This window comes from Penicillium concentricum (genome assembly GCF_028827145.1).
Source record: "Penicillium concentricum strain IBT 3081 chromosome Unknown utg000003l_segment0_segment0, whole genome shotgun sequence".
In the NCBI taxonomy this organism is placed as follows: domain Eukaryota; kingdom Fungi; phylum Ascomycota; class Eurotiomycetes; order Eurotiales; family Aspergillaceae; genus Penicillium; species Penicillium concentricum.
In genome coordinates this window covers 2137281-2150684 of record NW_026622756.1, presented here as the reverse complement: position 1 = coordinate 2150684, position 13404 = coordinate 2137281, and the positions used below count along the sequence as shown (strand labels likewise).

At 50.6% G+C, this 13404-nt stretch overlaps 6 protein-coding genes across 6 annotated transcripts; 4 read left to right on the top strand and 2 right to left on the bottom strand.

The window, feature by feature from the left end:
- Positions 1-397: 397 nt before the first annotated feature.
- N7517_008649 (WD40 repeat domain-containing protein) lies at positions 398-1684 on the bottom strand (the record flags this gene model as incomplete). Its single annotated transcript, XM_056726379.1, has 4 exons — positions 398-655; positions 711-1358; positions 1418-1583; positions 1644-1684. 4 exons carry the CDS (start codon positions 1682-1684, stop codon positions 398-400), a joined length of 1113 nt encoding a protein of 370 aa, XP_056577230.1.
- A 274-nt stretch (positions 1685-1958) lies between these two features.
- On the top strand, positions 1959-3996 carry N7517_008648 (uncharacterized protein; the record flags this gene model as incomplete). The annotated part of the gene is made up of 4 exons (XM_056726378.1): positions 1959-1981; positions 2034-2069; positions 2123-2369; positions 2608-3996. 4 exons carry the CDS (start codon positions 1959-1961, stop codon positions 3994-3996), a joined length of 1695 nt encoding a protein of 564 aa, XP_056577229.1.
- Positions 3997-4929: 933 nt separating this feature from the next.
- On the top strand, positions 4930-6359 carry N7517_008647 (uncharacterized protein; the record flags this gene model as incomplete). Its single annotated transcript, XM_056726377.1, has 7 exons — positions 4930-4938; positions 4968-5144; positions 5207-5289; positions 5350-5494; positions 5561-5596; positions 5649-6240; positions 6289-6359. 7 exons carry the CDS (start codon positions 4930-4932, stop codon positions 6357-6359), a joined length of 1113 nt encoding a protein of 370 aa, XP_056577228.1.
- A 388-nt stretch (positions 6360-6747) lies between these two features.
- N7517_008646 (putative MFS transporter) lies at positions 6748-8338 on the top strand (the record flags this gene model as incomplete). The annotated part of the gene is made up of 6 exons (XM_056726376.1): positions 6748-6986; positions 7039-7607; positions 7658-7850; positions 7934-8006; positions 8056-8110; positions 8166-8338. 6 exons carry the CDS (start codon positions 6748-6750, stop codon positions 8336-8338), a joined length of 1302 nt encoding a protein of 433 aa, XP_056577227.1.
- A 434-nt stretch (positions 8339-8772) lies between these two features.
- On the top strand, positions 8773-10242 carry N7517_008645 (uncharacterized protein; the record flags this gene model as incomplete). Its single annotated transcript, XM_056726375.1, has 3 exons — positions 8773-8952; positions 9006-9318; positions 9371-10242. 3 exons carry the CDS (start codon positions 8773-8775, stop codon positions 10240-10242), a joined length of 1365 nt encoding a protein of 454 aa, XP_056577226.1.
- Positions 10243-10656: 414 nt separating this feature from the next.
- On the bottom strand, positions 10657-12828 carry N7517_008644 (putative nuclear RNA binding protein; the record flags this gene model as incomplete). The annotated part of the gene is made up of 1 exon (XM_056726374.1): positions 10657-12828. One exon carries the CDS (start codon positions 12826-12828, stop codon positions 10657-10659), a length of 2172 nt encoding a protein of 723 aa, XP_056577225.1.
- Positions 12829-13404: the final 576 nt, after the last annotated feature.

The following is a 13404-nucleotide window of genomic DNA, read 5'->3' as shown; positions in this document are numbered from 1 at the left end:
AAGCCCCGAGGCCCAAGAGGGGTTACTAACGGATTCCGGCAGTATCCAATTTTAGAAGCTACCCCACGATCGAATCTTAATGGGATATAAAGTAGCTTGTGGCGCAAATAATATCTCTTCACTGGGGAGACAAAGGGGATGGAGCGTGTCTTCAAGAACAAAGTCGTGTGCGGGCCATCCTTTAGGCGGGGGAGTCGAGGCGAAGGTCGTGGACGCGGGAGATCGGCCCTGTGCGTCATGGCTGCATCAGGAAGGTCACGTGAGTACTATACGGTTGCAGGTGTGTATATTATTGTAGGTTCTGTATAGTCTAGTCTATATTGTATGTTATTCGGTGCACTGCACATGTAACTGCTAGATATACACATGTTCAAAACACAATTGGGTATCACATCATCTAATCGTCTCCCATTAGCTCTGCCAACTCTGCCTCTTCCTCCGCCGTGAGCATTGATTCAGCTGGCTTTTCCTCCTCTTTCTTCTCCTCTTCCACGGGCTTCTTTGCAAGTTCAACTGCCTGTTGAAGCTCGTCGGGTCGAAGGGACCATTGGCGAATGGTCGCATCAATTCCTACGCTGACAATGGTTGACCCCACAAGCACCAGCCCAGTGACCTCCTCGAAGTGTCCAGAGAAAGTATGATAGAGTGCTCCAGTCTATTCTAATTAGCATTTATCCTATATAAACACCGAAAAATATAGAAACACTTACCGATCGGTTCCACACTCTAACTTCCTCGTCCCGACAGGCAGTCACAACCCAGCCTCCCGTTTCATAGACGACAATATCTCGGACAAAGTCGGGATGTTCTAGTGTCAGATTGGCCTTCCACCCATCCTCTCGAACCAAACATTTGGCAGTCTTGTCAGCCGAAGCAGTCCAAAGATCACCGTCATTATCGAAAAAGAGCTTGTAGACACTGGTCTCATGTGGAAGGAGAGGATCAGTAGTACTGCCCCCGCCAAAGATACTGAATTGGCGAATCTCCCGATCACTTCCAGCACTGAATACGATTGGCTGGGTGGTCTCCGATTCTGGATCAAGGGCAAGGTCCTGGATGCCGCGAGAGTGACCCTTGAAGGTCTCCAGCCGCTCACCGCTCGTGATATTGAACACCAGGACTTGTGCATCGGCACCACCGGAGACGAGCAGATCATCTCCAAGCAGTCTTGCACTGGTGATTGTTCGAACAAAATCGGCATGGCCTTCGTACTTCTGACGTTGCTGGCCCGTAGCCGTGTCCCAGCTCCAGATAGCTTTATCCCAGCACCCGGCAAACAGGAGCTTGCCATCAGGACTCAAACAAAGACAAGTAACGGGGGCCATAGGACCTGTGAATACCCTAGCTGTCTCTCCTGTCTGTAGTCATGTGAGAACTTGGGGATTTTGAGACGGTTTGAGATTACGGGTGCACTTACGGCAAGGATGATCCTTCTCACAGTGCCATTGCTCTGCGCAACATAAATCGAGCCAGTATTCCAGGGGTCTGGATGAGCCGCTAGGATCTTGCCTTGTAGTCGAATAGGGTTTCCATTGGTATTCTGGGCCTTGGCATCTTTCCGCTCCTGATCATCCAGAGATGCGCTATAAGGGATGTCAGTTAACACTTTTCAATTCAAAGACCAAAGAATTGTTTTGACTCACGATGTCTGAAAGAAATGATCTCGATTCGAAGATGTCGTCATCGTGTCTCAAGTCACTAAAAATCAAGTCAGACGTCAAAAGCAGCTCTCGTTTTTCCCCATCAACTTCTCCCCCGCCAACTCCAAAATTGCTATCCGAGCTCACATCGTCCACCGTAGCCCGCACTCCTCCACAAAACCACAGAATTTGCGTTTCCTCTCCCTTCCCTTCTCTTCCCAACCTCCTATCTCGTCTCTTTGAACCTCTACGTTTTCCTTCTCATTCCCTCCGTATCCTCCCCTTTGCTTACCCCGCGCGATATCGCGCACAGCTGCCATGGAAATGAACCACCTCATAGGGTCAGTCTGAACTTGTTCGGAGCCAAGGTGGCCTGGAGTTAACATTTGACAGTCAGCGTTTCAACCTGATCTCGAAAAGTGACATTCGGTGAGTCTATCAGAATCTCTCCATTGCCTCGTTCACAATTAATTATCATTCAGCTATGTCGGTACTCTTCACGAAATCAACCCCGAAGCTTCCACGATAGCTCTTGAGAATGTCATGTCATTCGGCTCAGAAGGGCGTCGTGGCAACCCCGCCGAGGAAGTCCCTCCCTCCACCAGTGTCTACGAGTACATCGTCTTCCGAGGAAGTGATGTGAAGGACATCAGCATTGCTGGGGAGGACCAAAAGGATCCCGCACCGCAAGAACCACCTCGGGTACCAGATGACCCTGCTATTCTCGGGGTAAGTCATCACCACACCTCTTTCCTCGATCTGCCGCGTCATCCCGCCCAAGAAATCACCACCCATCGTTTCGGCAAATTGATCAAGTGACGAAAAATTCTCGGATGTAAACTCACAGACCTGTTCTGAATGCGCAAAACCGTGTAGAGATTTCCGTTGCCTTCCTTCTGATGATCAATTCCCCATCTTGGACTTGTTTTCTGTGTCGTGTATACAGTGTGCTAACTAGCGCAAATAGGGCGTTCAACGACCGGTTCCCGCCCAAGGGCCTGACTCGGGACCTGCTCCACCGAATCTTCCTCCCCAGGGCCCTCCACAGGGCCCTCCCCAGCTTCCCCAGGGAGCTGGCCCGACTCCTCCCGGTTACCCCCAGCAGCAACAATTCCAGCAAGGCTACTACCCATCCTACGGACAGCAGCGATTTGGACCACCTCCTCCTTTCCCTCCCGGTCCCGGTTTCCCGCCCTACGGTGCTCCGCCCGGATGGTACCCACCTCCGGGCCATGGATTCCCCCCTGGCCCTGGTCAATTTCAACCCCCGATGCCTATTGGCCCTGGTCAGCAGCCTGGACCTCAGCAATCCGGTCCTCAACAGCCTGGACCCCAGCAGCCTGGAGCTCAGCGCCCGGGGCCTCCTGGTGCCGCTCCCGCACCTAAGTCTACCTCTGAACTCCCGGTCGGAGACAAGGTTGCCAACAAGTCTACGAGCCGTAACGCAACCCCCGCTGCTCAGAACGCTCCCACTCCTCCAATCGAGTCCAAGCCTTCTGTGGCTGAAGCTTTGCAAGGTCCTGTTAGCACTGCTCCTCTGACTGCTGTCCCTCAGAAGAATGGCCGAGTCATGCCAGCTATCCCAATCGCTGCTCCAAAGCCTGCTCCTCCGATCGCCCACATTCCTACCGCCCCTCGGGGAAACAACCAGTCTATCACCGATGCCACTGCGGCCGCCACTGCTGCCGTTGCTGCTGCCATGGCCAAGTTGCCGCAGCCCGGTGCGCAGAAGCAACCCGGACAACCCGAAGGTGTCGTGGACGCGCTTGCGCAGCAGATGAACCACATGCGCCCTTACGACAACACCCGTCCTCCTCGAGGCGGTCACCACCACCCTCGTGGTGGACGCGGCGCTGCTCGTCCTCAGCAGCAGCCCAAGAAGATCGAAGTCCCCCAATCGGATTACGATTTCCAAACCGCCAATGCCAAATTCAACAAGCAGGATTTGGTGAAGGAAGCCATTGCCACCGGAGTTCCTGCTGCTGAGGCTGAAGTTCACGCAGCCGAGGAGGCGGAATCCATGGAATCCATGTCAAATGGCGGTGGCTCTTCGCACCATGGCTACAACCGCGGTTCTTCCTTCTTCGACAATATCTCGAGTGAAGCTCGCGATCGTGAGGAAAACACCGCTCGTGTTGGTGGTCGCGAATGGCGCGGCGAGGAGGAGAAACGCAACATGGAAACCTTTGGACAGGGTAGCGTTGATGGCTACCGCCCCAACTACCGCGGTCGTGGCCGTGGCCGTGGCCGCGGCTATGGTCGAGGTGGAGGTGGAGGTGGTTACAGTCGTGGCTACGGCCGTGGCCGCGGCGGCCGAGTCACCTCCGAGTCCACTGGTGTCCCATCCCAGGGTTAATCGAGATCTCTTTTTCTGATTACATGTCCTTCTAGCGATGATTGCTATCTTGTTTTCATATTTGGGGTGGCAAGACTATGACCGAAACGAATAATCACGCTTGAATCTTTTCTAGTCTCTTCGGCGCAATGGCAAACTGGGGCCGGGGGCATACTGGGTTGATCACACGATACTTCCTGCGACAGCAATTATGGGTGTTTCTTTGTGTTTATTGTTATCTCTTTTTTTTTTCGTCTGACACGCATACCCTTTCTGCAGCGTCTTCTGAAATTCCTGGATCCGGTGGATATTTCCTTTTCGTGCTTTCACTGCGCAGAAAGTGGCCAATGCACCACGATCTCTCGTGCTCGACATAGAGCAGATATTATTGTGTGTACACCATGAGGGAAAATTCCCTCGATGACCTAAATGAAAAAGGCAAAAAAACGAGGTCGAATGGCCTACGATTATGTTTCTTCTCTCGTAGATCTATGTAAACAGTGTAGCGTAATCCATATCATACTTTCCAACTCCCAATTCTACTTTGTACATCCACCAACTTCAAGATTCAAACGTCATTCTGTGGCTCCCAACTAAAGAGAAGTCTCTCCGCATATCCCCCAAGTCCAGGACTCCCCGAACTTGATACAGATATCGTGCCTTTGCCTTGGACTGTACGCTGTATATTCCTAACACAGAAAGAGGAACCTACCCACAGTTTGATCTATGTATCCATATATCCCCCGATGTAGCCGAGGTTCAACCTCGGCATGCCGCAATTGGCAACATTCCAAGATCCAAATGGTGAAGCGGGACAAAAGAAAGATATAAGGAAAGCTCTCAATATCTAATTGGCAAGCACATCCCGACGTATGAGGTGCTAGGCGTCAGGTCCACCTTCACACAAATGCCCCCTTTTACTATGAATTAGCCCCGCCATGTGGTAGTTACACAATGGAATGGGTTTAAACCCTTCTCCCTGTTTCTAACAGTTCTCCTCCAGACCCCTTACCATATCAAGCTGCATTGAGAATAACATGTCTTCCACCCAAGTTGCCGACCAGTTGCCCTGGAATCCTAACAACGCCCAGTTCCCTTTACGGAAAGATCTTTCAAAGATATCCGGTGCACCCGACGGTGCTGCTTGGGTCTGGGGCAAAGATGATGAGGTGTGATGCTGCAGTGCCCTACTATGTTCTGTTCCTATGTGGCTTATCCGCCTGATGTGTAGCTGGGCAGATTGAACCTCTTGACGCCGCAACGGGTCAAGGCATCTGCTGCTGAGATTGAGACTGGCGAGATGGTTCGACTAGAGTAAGTGGACTACAAGACTAGACTGGATCATGACCTCTGCTTACAAGTATCAACACCAAGCCTTCCTCTCACGGTGCCTGAGCAGCCGGCTTTGGGCCGCGAGGTGTTCCAGCATAACATCAAAACGCTTACTGATGGTATTATTTATGATGATACATACATTATGAACACGCAGAGCGGGACGCAGTGGGATGGATTCCGGCATGTAAGTGATGATTCTCACTAAAGTAATCAAAACCACCACCCATATCCCTTTCTAACATGTCCATAGTTCGCCCACATCGACAGCAAGTGTTTCTACAATGGGGTACGTACCAACCTCCTATTCCAGTCTCCGTAAACTAACCCATCAATGCTAGGCCACAAGCAGCGACTTTGTAGGCGAAACCGCAAACCACCGCTGCAGCATCCACCACTGGGCAATGCACGGAATCGCCGGTCGAGGACTCCTCCTAGACTACTACCACTACGCCCAAACAAACAACAAGTCCTACGAACCCTACACAACACACATCATCACTCTATCCGAGCTTCAAGCCTGTGCAACCTCACAAGGTCTAGATCTCCGCCCGCAGTCTGAAGGCGGCGAGATCCGCATCGGAGACATTCTCATCATCCGCTCGGGTTTCGTGGATCGATACTACGAGCTCAGTTCCGAGCAGCGGTATAAAGCTGCCACACGGTCCCACGAGGACGTGTGCTTTGCGGGACTGTCGCGCGAGCCAGCTCTCCGGGACTGGTTACATGATTGTTATTTTGCGGCTGTGGCGGGTGACTCGCCGACGTTTGAGGCGTGGCCTGTTCCTGAACATGATTATTTGCATCAGAGCTTGTTGGCGCTGTGGGGGTGTCCTATTGGTGAGATGTGGGATCTGGAACGGCTTGCTGAGAAGTGTCGGGCTAGGCGGAAGTGGACTTTCTTTATGACTAGTGCTCCGGCCAATATGCCTGGTATGTATCTTTTCTTGGGGTTTTTGGGCTATGCTAACGGGTTGTTAGGGGGGTTGGTTCCCATGCGAATGCTACTGCCATTCTTTAGATCAGATTTGTGGTATATTGAGGGTATTTAGATGCTATGTACCATCCGACTGTCGAAGGTGAACCTTGTCCACCAACTCTGGTCTTCCAAGGCTGAATATAAACATATTGTATTATTCAAATATATACCTAACTCTGACCAGGTATGTCCTATCCAAGAAAGGAATAATCATTAGAGAAGGATCTGCAATTTCAGCGTGTGACTCTTTCAAGTCCCATTTTAACCTATAGGATACTATCCCGTCTCTCCGGCTAAACCTCGGGTTAGCAACTCCGCATTTCTCCACGTTTTGGCCGCTTTCGATATATCGAACTTCTTCTACTTTAAGGCAACCCCGGGCCGGATTGCCGTTTCTCGTTAAAAAGAGGGTCCAATCCGATCTTATAGACAAATTCTCATATTTCATCCATCTTTTCATCATGAGCACCCAGACGCAAACAGAAACAATCGTGCTACAGGCAAGAGCTTCCACAGAAGCGATTCCAGTCGAGCATGAGACATCCGACTCAAGCCCCCCAGAACCAAAATGGATGTATGCCAAAATTCTCAGCGCAGGTCTATCCTTTTTCGTAGCGGGAGTCAACGACGGAAGTCTAGGATCGCTGATTCCCTACGTGATACGCACCTATGACATCGGCACAAACATGGTAGCCGTCCTGTAAGACCAGACCAAGAATATCCATCTACAAAACAACACTAACACCCACCAGATACGGTACAACCTTCTTCGGCTGGCTAATTGCCGCCCTAACCAACGGCAAAATACTCCAGTACCTAGACCTAGGTCTAATTCTCTGCCTAGGCGCCGCCATCCAAGTCCTATCCCAAGTACTGCGAGTCTGGCAACCTCCATTCGCACTATATGCAATCACATTCTGCCTCGCCAGCTTAGGTCAAGCCTACAACGACACCCACGCTAACACCTTCGTCGCGGGGTTGAACGGTGCGCACCGATGGCTTGGCTTTATCCACGCTATGTACATGGCCGGGTGTCTGGTTGGCCCTTTTGTAGCGACGGGCGTGGCGTCAGCGAACGTCGATTCGAAGTGGTATCTGTTTTATCTCTTCCCGCTTGGCGTGGGTGTGGCGAATCTTGCGTTTGTGGGTGTTTCGTTCCGGGATCGTATGGCTACTCCGACTATTTTGAGGGGGGAGAGGGGAGGAAGGACGGCTTCGAATCCTGCGCTTAAGGAGATTAAGGATACGCTTTCTACACCTGGGGTTTGGCTGTTGAGTTTGTTTTTCTTTTTCTTTCTTGGTGCTAGTATTACCGCTGGAGGTTTGTCTTTGTCATTTTCTCTACGTTATCTACGGAACTGATTATACTAGGTTGGATGGTCGAGTACCTTGTCAACGTCCGCAACGGTGACGTCAAATCAATGGGTTATGTCCCAGCCGGCTTCTATGGCGGAGCGTTTCTAGGACGTCTGATCCTCGCCGAGCCTACGCATAGATTCGGCGAGCGCAGAATGATCTTTATTTACGCTGTGCTGTGTGTGGGGTTCCAGTTGGTATTCTGGCTGTGAGTTTGGCATCTCTAAGAGTCCCATCTATATCCCGATGGGCCGATATCTTGCTTGCTTTTTACTAATACTGGTTTACTAGTGTTCCAAATATCATCACCGAAGCAGTAGCAGTCAGTCTGTTGGGATTCTTCTCTGGTCCTTTCTTTGCAACAGTAAGTATCCGCTCTACTTTCCTAATCCCAATAATAACCCCTGTCTTAGGGTATTTCCGTCGGCTCAAAAATATTCTCACCAGAGATCCGCTCTTCGGCAATCGGTAAGCCCCCTGGAGTTCGTGGGGCTGAAAATTCATTTAACCTTAACTCACATAGCATTCGTCTTCGTACTCGGTCAGATTGGCGGGTCTGTCTTTCCCGCTTTGACAGGTATCATCGCGGGACATGTTGGTGTCCAGGTCCTACAGCCCATGCTGGTTGGTTTACTCGGTGCTGCTGGCGTGAGCTGGTTAATCTTGCCTAAGGATCCTGCGTTACATCAGGATTGATGGGTCCGAGCTTAATGGTAGACGGGGGGTTCGATTAGTAAAGAGACTTGAGAGACATCCATGGATATTATGTGGAATCTTGTATAAAGAGCACAACTTTCAGGGGCTTTGAGAAGATGAGATCCTATCTAGAAGACAATATAGTTAGTAACTGATGTTGCATACCCCTTTTCACCAAAATATTAGTCATCTGCTTATATTTGGGCAACTAATTTCCTCGAGGTCCGTCCAGGGTCACACTTAGAAACTCTTTTCCTTACGGGGCTGAAGCGCACCAGACAATTGGCGTGCCAAGGCAAGAATGTCTTATAATTTTCAAGCTAAGAATCGCCCCAACGCCTTGAAAATGGGGTAATTTATTGTCTGACTCCCTTTACTTTGCACTTCTTCTCAACATGAGATAGACACATCTCACTTAAAAACATCATTCTACAATGCGTCAGTCGCTTATTACAGCTCTGTGGGCATGGTCCAACTGGGCCAGTGCCAGTGCCGACATATTTTCTGTGCGCGACGTACCTGCAGTCGTTGGCATGGAACTCTATGGCCGTGAAATATCCAGGCCGCTAATGAAAAGAGACACTGCTACTCTAGGGGCGAACATGGCCACCTATGTACGTTCAACTGGAACATCACTAGTTAAGATTGAATTCTCATATCTATACAGTTGTCAAATTTTGTCAATATCTCGATTGGCACACCACCGCAGCCCATGGGCATGTTGGTCGACTTACTGACTGAGACAATCTCGATCATTACCGAGGACACACGTGTGACAAAGCCCGAATGTCAGGAGAATCGCTATTGCTCCTTACTTGGATCATACAATATCACCGAATCGTCCAGCAATGGCACCAAAGAAATTCCGAGTCAATTATCGTATGGAAGTCCCTACACGGTACCCACTGACACTATCACTATTGGAGGGACACAAGTGAAGGATGTCGAACTAGAACTTCAGGGCGTCGGATATTACAACTGTTAGTATATACTCTCCATATATGATCGACTTGACCTAATCCAATTCAACAGGGAACTCGATAGGTCTATCTGCGGATAACACGTCATTTCCCTATCAGTTAGTCGACCGGGGCTTGATCCGATCCCCCTCGTTCAGTTTATGGGGCAATACATCCGAAAGCGGAGGGGCAGGGCTACTCTTTGGCGGAATCAACAAAGCCAAGTATCACGGCCCACTACAAGCCTTCGGTTTTAACAAAACATACGGAACCGTGTCCCTCCCTCTCTCAAGATTCCAAGCCCACACAGACTCAAATATCCCAACAAATTACACCCTATCTAGCTCCAAGCCATACATGCTAAGCGCTCAATACGTCACTACAACCCTTCCCAAGGAAGCCGTTCTACGGCTGTATAAGGACTACAACATCTCCTTTGAGGGCTGGGACGGCGAAGAGCCCCAATTCGGTCTACTCCCATGCTCCCGAAAAAGCGAAAACCATACGATCTCTCTGATTTTCGGAGACGCCACTATCTCCGCAAAATGGAGTGATTTCTTCACTCCATGGGGCTCCGCTGACTCGGAACGCTGTAATTTCCTCATCCAACCGGAAGAAGAAAATGTGAACGCAACGTATTCCGGTACAATCGGGACCATGTTCTCGGACCGTATGTATATGGCCATCAACTACAACAATGCTTTTGTTGGGATCGCTGCGTTGAATGGGAATCCTGGGCCGGATGATATTATGGAGATTGGAGATGGCCCTGAGATCCCGGATGCTGTGGGTGATTTCCCGACTTCTATTGTACCGTACAAGAAACCGAAACCGACGGTGTCGACGTCGACGTCGACGTCGACGGGACTGGCGAGTATGCCGACTTATATGTCGGGTGGTATGTTTGTCGGTGTTGCAGGGGCTGCGTTGGTAGCGGCGTTTTGATGCCATTTGAATATATGAACTTAATGTATTCTGTTTTGTCTCATAAGTTATCTGTATTGAGATTGAGATATCATTGTTGTCATGTTAGCTGGGTTAATGTTATGTGCCACTATATAAAGACATGTCCTAGAGAACAAAGACTAGGAGAGTTTATTAGCTTCTTGGATGCACTTGATCCGCGTCTAGGATGTATTTGTGAGAGCTACTATTAGCATGCAATAACGTTCTAGGAGTATACAAGGCACCAGGGTATAGAACATATGAAATTCATTAATTCGTTACATCACATCGACCAAAACCATCAAAAAGAAACCCAACCCAATGATACACACCTCGCATAGCGATGCAAAAAACTACCCAACATAAAAAACCTCATAAACATCATTCCTCGTAAGAAAATAAATGGAAAACCCCTCAGAAAATATCCTCAGGCCACTGGTAATCTTCAAGACCAGAAATCACAGAATCCGCACCAGAAGCCGAGGACGGAGAAAGCACCAGAGCAGACACAGGTCTCTTTTTAGGCGACCTATTCACATTGACATTCACCTTGGCAGCACTCGAGCGAAGTTCTTCAGGGAGGGGCGGTACGGGCGGAATATCGTCATCGCAGAGATACCCAGATCGCCTCCGAGTATGACCCATCTTTGGGCGTGTCGGAGTCCGAGGGCTACGATCAGGATTGAGCTGGCGCTGTGGGTGGTGGTAGAAGGTGTCGCGGTGGGAGTCAGTGGGCGGGGCAGGCAGAGGCGTAGCCCAGATATTGGAACGAGAATCATTGTCCGAGGCAGCGGCAGGTGAAGACGCCGGACGCAGGCAGGTCTGGCTCTTCTTCATACGGAGAGGGGTTGTGGGCTTGGAACTTGGTGAGCGGGTGAGTCCGGAGACTTTTCGGGGTTGAACGTAGGGGGACCTTTTGATGTTGCGCGTAGCACTTTCATTTCTTCCTGCATCCTTCTCTTCGTGCTCGGTCGGGGGAGCGTCGTCGATGGCTTGCTTGCGCTTGGCGGAGCCGGGGCTCTCGCCAGCCTCGGATTTCTGCCATTTCGCTTTTCCGGGTGGGCTAAGTAGACCGGGGTCAATCAGACCCTCGAGATCGGGCTCGCGTTCGTGATCGTTGATGCCTTTCGTCGAATTGGGCTGAGGAGGATTCCCACTATCGATAGATTCAGGAATGAAAGACTTCCTTTTACGGGAAGAGCGGTCCTTACCCATGGATGACGACTGTGACCCTTTCGAGCGCCGTTTTGGACTTTGGGCCGTAGCTGGGGTTTGAGGCGGTCGTGCTTCTTCAAAAGAGAAAGTTTCGCGGCCTTCCATGGATGGCAGTGCCGTCAGGTTGGCCGCTTCGGTTTCGTTTTCTGCGGCCTGTTGATCCAGCAGTCTTTCCGACGGCAGAGTGGGAAGGGCACCAGGGACAAATTTCCTTGGGAATGATGCGGGATCCATCTCGGTGTTGAGGGTCTTTGATTGGGCTGTAGGTGCTGGGGTCCGTTCCTCGTTGCCTGTGAGATCACGAAGCTCCCGTCGGGCACGTTGGAGCTTGTCCTCGAGGTTGCTAACTTTCTTGAGCAGCTTGTTTTGGCGCGAGAGTTCCCTGCGGGAGGGTTGCTTGCGCAGTCCATTCGGCTCGTTATCGTCAGAAGTCATATCGCAATACACTGCTGGGGAAGCAGATGGCGATCCATGGGATTTCTGGAAGAATGACTTCGGCAGGCGAAGATCCTGAAGAGAAGAGCGCTTGGAAGCCGAAGACTCGGAGCGCGAGGGTGCAGCATGGATTTTATCATTAATTGAGCGGCAATGCGAGTCTTTGATTGGAGAACCATATGCCATCTTGTGCTGGAGAGACTGCCAAGTCTGGTCGGCGTGGGCAGTGTTGACACCAAGGTCCTCCATGTAATGACCCTTATTCGTACCCTTGTAGCCGGCCTTTTTCAATTCCGCATAGGCCTCCTCCGCCTGGTTGATGACATCCTTCTGCGGCGACTTATTAGGCGATCCCTCGGAGTTCCTTCCCCATCCACCGAAGGGATTAAATGCCGAGGCAATAGCCTTCCCAAAACGAAAAATACCAGATGAGCGACGCTGAAGACCAGGTTGCTTGTTTTCCTGCTCTTGGAAGTAGATACTGGGCGGTTTCTCACTGACGCTATCGCTCATAGTCGCTTCGACGAATCGCGATGTCCGTCCTCTGGGGCGGCGGGGGCTGGAAGCAGATGCGGCAGCATGGCGAGCGCGCAGCGAAGCGAGCGAGCCGCGAGGCGAAGCGCGTGGTGAAGCCTTGTAACCTGAGCCATTTGCGCTCACGCCGAGACTTCCGTTCTCACCGCGCTGGATGCGGCGATCATAGGCTCCGTAATCAGCGGCTTCTTCGGGTAACGGCCAGTCGTTTGAGCGACGTCGTTTGCTCTGTTTCGCTGCCGACGATCGGTTCTCGTCTGCGTGCGCCTCTTCGGCATCATCGAATTGTCCAGAGACGTCTGAGCTCCAATCATAGTAGTTATCGTCGTCGCTGGAGCGTAGATGCTTGCGCGAGGAGCGCTGGTGTACGGCGCTCGGGTCAATATCCATTTCCATTTCCATTTTGGAGTCGCGGGCGCTGAAACAACGCAGGGAAGTTAGATTCAATCTTTCTTATGCGGGATTTGAAATCCCTTCCATGGGGATGGCAAGGGAGCTTACCTTTGCAGCTGTTATGTTCCCCCCACGCCCTTGGAAAGAAATCGCAAAAGTATGTCTGGATTTGGCATAGAAAGCGCTGAGAGTGGGAGGAAATAAAACAAAGAAATGAAAGGAACGGGAGACTCGAATGAGGTTTGTTTACATACTCCGCACTTGCCAAGGGAGGATTGTTGTGGTACCCGGTACCCACGTCTACCGCAAACCTTCCATAATTTACAAAGTACCTGTTACATCATCAGAATGTCCAAACAAACATGTGCAAATATAAAATCTGGGTAGAATTCCACATGTCTCAAACATGTGCCTATACATTTTCGATAAGGAATGTAGATATGACATGTCCATAGGAGAGATGTATACCATTAGCTACTAGAACACCTGCATTCTAATCAATTTGTGCAAATCATAGATTGGGTCAAGTAAAAGGAAAAATGCTACTAGGTATCAAGGGGATGCTACAACGCCAGTATATAGAGT